This window comes from Camelina sativa, chromosome 6, assembly GCF_000633955.1.
Source record: "Camelina sativa cultivar DH55 chromosome 6, Cs, whole genome shotgun sequence".
Taxonomy (NCBI): Eukaryota; Viridiplantae; Streptophyta; class Magnoliopsida; order Brassicales; family Brassicaceae; genus Camelina; species Camelina sativa.
In genome coordinates, this window is record NC_025690.1 from 14,598,206 (window position 1) to 14,604,350 (window position 6,145).

General features: G+C 35.6%; 1 protein-coding gene across 3 annotated transcripts; it reads right to left on the reverse strand.

The window, feature by feature from the left end:
* Nucleotides 151-2,910, reverse strand: LOC104791372 (aspartyl protease family protein 1-like). 3 transcript variants are annotated; one of them, XM_010517239.1, is made up of 10 exons: nt 2,508-2,910; nt 2,277-2,415; nt 1,966-2,195; nt 1,591-1,812; nt 1,366-1,501; nt 1,093-1,172; nt 912-1,008; nt 764-830; nt 590-661; nt 151-504 (listed from the first exon to the last, which is right to left on the reverse strand). In XM_010517239.1, exons 1-10 carry the CDS (start codon nt 2,792-2,794, stop codon nt 338-340), a joined length of 1,497 nt encoding a protein of 498 aa, XP_010515541.1. In that variant the 5' UTR covers nt 2,795-2,910; the 3' UTR covers nt 151-337. The 3 variants fall into 3 exon arrangements, with proteins under 3 accessions (XP_010515541.1, XP_010515544.1, XP_010515543.1); XM_010517242.1 differs by having other exon boundaries at nt 2,277-2,389; nt 2,508-2,594; XM_010517241.1 differs by having other exon boundaries at nt 2,277-2,389; nt 2,471-2,533.

Below are 6,145 nucleotides of genomic sequence, written 5' to 3' on the forward strand. Positions count from 1 at the left end.
CTTTTTGTATGAAGTCAACGGACTAGGATGGCATTATGAACCATGCAGTCGTATTAGACAAGTTGAATCATTCTTAAGTCTTCTAATTCATCATTAGTTAAACATTTCAAAAATTCCATATTGGACTTTTGGATATTAAAATTTGGGAGAGGAATAAATGTTCTGAGCTCACATGTTCAGATATTGTATTTATAAAAATGTCCCACTTGGGTGAAAGGGAACATGGGGCCAGAAGATGAGAATTTACAATTTCTAGGATAGATTAAATAATGTATGAAACTTATTAAAAGATAGGAAACGAAAATAAATTAGCTCTTTGCACAATAGATGTTCACTATCACAAGCACATAAAAGAAATGAAGCAAATGATGAAAAGTGAAGAAGCAGCCAAAGGGTTTAAACGGGTGGAAGGGTTAACGGTTCTTGGAGATGGCGTTGGCGGTAGCGATGGCGGTTTCGCTGGAGCGCTTGGTCCCTTGGAACCAGAACCGTTAGCATCTTTACCTGAAAAAATGTCAAGAAGTAACTGGTCACCAACATGAATATTTCTTTTTGGTCAAAATAATTAGGGAATTAAGTTTGGACATACAATCAGATTCTCTCCATCCCAAGATCATTCTCTCCCGATCATGGACGATTCTGTAGTTGGTCATGAAGTTTTCTAACATAGTGGAAAAGTTGATGTGGTTAATTAGGAATTGGTTAAAAAGATGTGCAAGAAGATGTTTTTGGTTGAAGGAAAAGAAAAGTAAAAGAAACGAACGTCCAATGATGTTGAAGTCTGCATTAACTTGCTTCAAGACGGCCAAGCAATAGACTTGAAAACTACCCTGTAACGTAAATGCAATGGAGATTCATATACTTATATAGTCAAAATATGATATGTAATATATAAGATGAGATGTGTGTACACTGGAGGTGTCGAAGACAAGTATTGGGCTGAAAATATCATAAGCAGCTCCTCCTTTCATCACAAAGCTAATTGAAGGAAGTTTCTCTTCATCTGAACTGCAACCAGAAATACACATGCATCAAATATTCCTTAAAGTTTTCTTCTTTGATCATATGTATAGCTGAAGATAGCTAACGTACGTTGATGTAATAATGTAGCAAAACTCAAAGGGGCTATCTACATTTGCCGGAAGTCGTTTGTCTGGTACAGAGAGATGAAACTGCAAAAACACAACACATTAATAACTAACTAGCTATAGTGGACTAATGCCTCGGTTGTTTGTTTCAGACACAATTTACGCGTTTGAGGTTGTAGGTTCACTTGGAGCGTAATGCACTATAAATGCAACCATAAACGCAAACAAACAATCTGTGCATGAATCTAAAGAGAAGTTAATACAGTTATGTAGGTACATTTGTGGTTAGAGAAGTGTAGTAAGGCTCCAGCAGCCATGTAACCGCGGTCCCGGAGTCAAATATCGCGCTGAATTCTGTTTCTACCGTCACACTTCCTACCTTGAATTTGGTGATGCTCACATCGTAAAACGGCCTGTGTTCAGATCATGTTAATGTACGTTACATATGAATGTTCTTATTGGAAAGAATAAAAGAAAAAGGTGTAATCAAAGGAGAGTTTACGGAGAGAGGGTGCCACTCAATGGAGTCTCAAGCTGGTCTGAGCTGCCTTTGTCTCCGAAACTGATTGTTCCTTTCCCTTTGAGACCAAAACACATTGAGAAAGAATCTGTGGTCACTCCGGCTCTAACCAACATGTTTGGAACCGCTAGGTTGTCTATTGCAAGTCCCATTATACCATTTACAGCCACCTTTTGGAACAACCCTAGTTGGGACTGACTACATCTGCCACCATTTACGTATTCTATTTTGTTAGTTAGTGTTAGAAATTTCACATATATGAAAGTAAGAAAAAAACCAAAAGTAATATATAAAAAGACAATAGTCAATTAGTTTTGAGCTTGAAGACAATGCATGAAGTTAGAAAGAATTACAAACCCGAATGTGATCCGAGCCTCTCTAGCTTCTCCTTCTTCTGTGCTCATATGGATCACATCCTCCACCAACACACCTGTGCTTCTGCTTCCCGGCGAAAGATATCGAATTCTGTAAGGACAATCACTGTTCGGAGATAGGCATCTGTTTCTTGATGTACATAGTGTGCTATTGCATGTAACCTTTGAGCTTGACGTTGATATGTTTGGGTTGTAGATGTTAAGCCTTATCCTCTGTGTATACATTGATTTCTTTAAAAAAAAATGATCGAGTTTTAATGTTATAACGAATAACATTCCAAGATAATATAGTACCTCGCCTTGGTCAGTCTCCATGGTCCGTATGCAAGTAGAATTGCAATTGCAAGGCAACCAGAACAAATCACTTCCCGTGTCTAAGGCCACCAAGAACCATTGAGGCGGTGTCCCTACCGTCACATTCGCATAATGTAGACTGATCATTAAGAATAAAAAACCATATAATCAAAACTCTATATAGTACTACCTACCATTGAGAAAACAGAGGAGTTTCAAAAAGTTTCATACAAATTGATTTCTTGGGTGGAGTTGCCTTGAGCGAAAGAAATAGTTGTCTGATTGTTATTGGAGGTTAGCCTCCGACCTCTATCCCGGTGAACCAACGCCTTGTAGTAGTCAAGGCTGCCCATTACAGGCAAGCCATGACCACCTAGAACGGTCTTGACCTGCTCTGAGAATCTATGATGAATTTCAAAGGAGAAGGATCCTGAGACAGAAGAAGCCCATCCCGAACTCATAACGCAGAAGAATCCAAACTGAAACATCCATCTCAACTTCCCACTAATCCAAACCATTCTCCGGTCTTTCTGTCTCTCTGTATGAATATAAAGTTTAAGAAAAATTTAGGAAGAGATGTATGATTCTTGCTAGTTTGAATTTCTTTTACTACACGAAACTTTCTTCGTTTCCATAAGGTCAACGTTTTGTCTGGTGCTTGGTCTTTGTCAACGGGTTTTAAAGATCTTCATTGAAGGATTATGTTGCCAACGAAATTTTCGTATTTAATTCAATTTTTTGAACATCAACTTTCCTATTTAATTATTAGGATAGAGAATTATCATAATATTTCTTCTTTTTTCTTACTCTTAACTCTTAATAAAGAAAACCACAAGTAGTACTACATTGAATCGATGTGTGTTGTGTTGTGTGGCTATTTGTATAATTATTTGGTGGAATTGTGTGAATAGAGAGACGTGGAGGGATGTTTGTTTGTTCCATCAGTTTGGTGCAGCCGGTACACATTATTAGGCTATGGTTTAAAAAATGTTTGTCTATAAGGAAAACAACGGGGTGATTTTGTCATAAAATATAAATAAGAGGATGGAAATGAAAATACTGATAGATTCATCCACACGTGTCAGGTATTCGTCATGCACGACTCGAATTGTTTCTTCTTATTAATCCGGCTTTCTATTTTTGATGAAATGAGATGAGAGCTCTCAAATTATTTGGTTACGAAAAAACTGTTTTACTACTTGGTAGATCTTGAACCAAAATATATTTAGTTGTTGAGAAAACTGATAGAGAGAGTACGTATAACTCCGGCCGGAACTTTACACATACGATTATTATACGAACAAACTACGAGCATCGGTAGATAATTGGAAACACAAGTCATGTATAAAATTAGACGAATGTTTAGAAGACAGAATAAGGCTTAACAAACTAAAAAAAGAAAATAAAAAAAGAGAGAAAATGCTAGGAAACAACCAGTTAATATATTATAAACATCCAAAATCCTATCCACGTACGTATATAATTTACCATCCTATATATATAAGTCTCTGCATTCATTGTGTACGTAGTTAATTAGTGCCCTTGAACTCAGTGAGAATTCTCTTCTTGATCGAGAATATATCCAATTACATATGTTTTAGGATTTTGACAACCCACCTATCTTTACTCGAAGATCGATTGATATGGCAGTGTAGTAGTACTGTACGTAAGGAGTTGTTGTTTTCTTTTTTTCTTTTCTTTGTTTTGTATGTGGCTGATAAGGTACGTAGCCATGAAAGATGTGAATGTCAAGCCTTGGTTCTTGATAAATTGGGGAGAAGATCGAGGCAGTGAATGAAACGTAGGTCGTGCACAAGGGGATTCCCTGTTCTCCTAGGTGGAGACCCTGCGTACCACATTGACTCTACTGTTCCACCTTCTATCGGCTGCACCTACCACAATTAATATTTGTATTTACTTAACACTCAAGATCCATGCATGCACGTTTGGAAAGATCCAATATATCTAATACTCCCTCCGTTTCAAAATATACGATGTTTTAGAAAAGTTTTTTGTTTCATAATATAAGATGTTTTCAAGTTTCTATGCAACTTTTAGATTAGTTTAATATTTTATATTATGCAGTATTGTTTCTGATTGGTTGAACTTATTAGAAGTAAAGACTTCTTAATCTACATGTTTTAGTTAAAACATCCTATATTTTGAAACGGAGGGAGTAGAAATGATGGTGACCTTATCGATTATGCTAATAGCGTCGCTTCTTCCCTCCGTACTTTGTTGGCTGATTAATGCACAAACATGTATATGAGTACTGAATCATCGTGATAAATTTCAAGAATCATAAAAATAAGTAAGAGGATATAGGCTTCGATTGTTTTAAAAGAAATGCATATTTGCATTTAGGTTTATAAAAAAAAGGAAATTTAGCAATTTAAAACATTCTTATGTAAATCATATTAACCACAAACGCCAAATGTAGAAACACAAACTAACGAAACAAGAACTAGAGCATATATAATGTTACCAGGTGGAGGAATGCAGAGAACACGAGAGAGGTTTGAGAAATTCAGGAAGAGAAGGACACACACGGCGAGGCTTAGGGCAAAGAGGCTGCTTCACTTCCGAATGATGTTGCATCGTTTCTATATATTATCTTATTAAGCCGGTTCAAAGAACAGGTAATTTATTTAAACTGATGTTTTTGTAATTAACTGGAGTCTGAAAAGTGATTATTGAGTGTGAATCTATATATATACAAATGTATAGTTCGTTAAAGAAAGAAAATGAAGAATTTGTAATGATGAGTGAGAGCCAGGTTTGGTTATACTCGGGCAAAACTTTTTTTTTTTTAAGAAAACGTGATCAATTTACATGTGGGGGTCTTTCTATGATTCCTTCATTTCTTGGTGAAGAGTGAAAGTAGGGTTGGTGTTCTTGACTACTCCCCCTCTTTTTTTGCCTCTTTTTTCTTAGAAAGTAATGTTATTATGCACATTAATTATTTTCTATTAGCAATTAATCCATATATATTAATTGCTAATAGAAAATAATTAATTAATGTGCATAATAACATTAAACATTAAAATATTTTTGTGATATTTTATTTCTTCAAATGTAAACTAAACCTCAAACTATATATTATACCTAATTTTTTATGTATTCAAACAACTCTAAAAACATATATCGTAGTACACACTACACACATCCACATGTTACCAAATAGAGGTTATTAGTTGGTTTTTATCTTCAAAATGCTTGCTATCTATCCTTACCATTTATAGTAAGTTGGTTATAAGGCCCAACATACAAATCTAAAGGCCCATTTTCGAAGAGGGAAGAGGAGGATCGGGGGAAGCACATGGGAGAGAAGTGAATGGGAGGGAAAAGAAGTGCAGGTGAAGGTCAGGTGCAGGTGGAGATGTTTATGTATGAGTGCACACGTATGTCTTATTTTAGACAGCTAACGTTTTTTAAAATCATCTCATTATATCACGTGTCCCACTTTCATATCACTCACAGACATATATCTTTTTTTTTTTTTTTAACCATCCATCTTCTTCCAATCTAACCAATACATTACAAAACAAACACTTGTCTTTCTTTCTTTCCTCCTCTTTCATCTAATCTAATATCTGCAACACTTTTTTTTTCTTTAAAAAGCAAGCATTACGCCTCCAAGTTATAAGGAAGAGCCGTCGAATTCAGAGTTGGAATGGGGTTAATAGATAAAATTATTAGTTAGTGGGGGATAAATCGTAAGTATTAGAAAGATAAAGGATCGTTTGTGAAAATAAAAGGAGGTAAGAAAAGTCAATTAGAGGAAAAAAGAAGGGTTAGGTTTAGAAAATCTGATCCAGTAATTGAGAGATTGGATTGTCTGGTTAGAAGCAGTGGAGCCCTTTTTTTTT

Coding starts and splice junctions, on each gene's coding strand:
- LOC104791372 (XM_010517239.1), bottom strand. CDS start 2,794: ATGGTTTGGATTAGTGGGAAGTTGAGATGGATGTTTCAGTTTGGATTC. Junction 1,502..1,590: donor TTGAGTGGCACCCTCTCTCC/GTAAACTCTCCT, acceptor ATCTGAACACAG/GCCGTTTTACGATGTGAGCA. Junction 505..589: donor GGGATGGAGAGAATCTGATT/GTATGTCCAAAC, acceptor ACATTTTTTCAG/GTAAAGATGCTAACGGTTCT.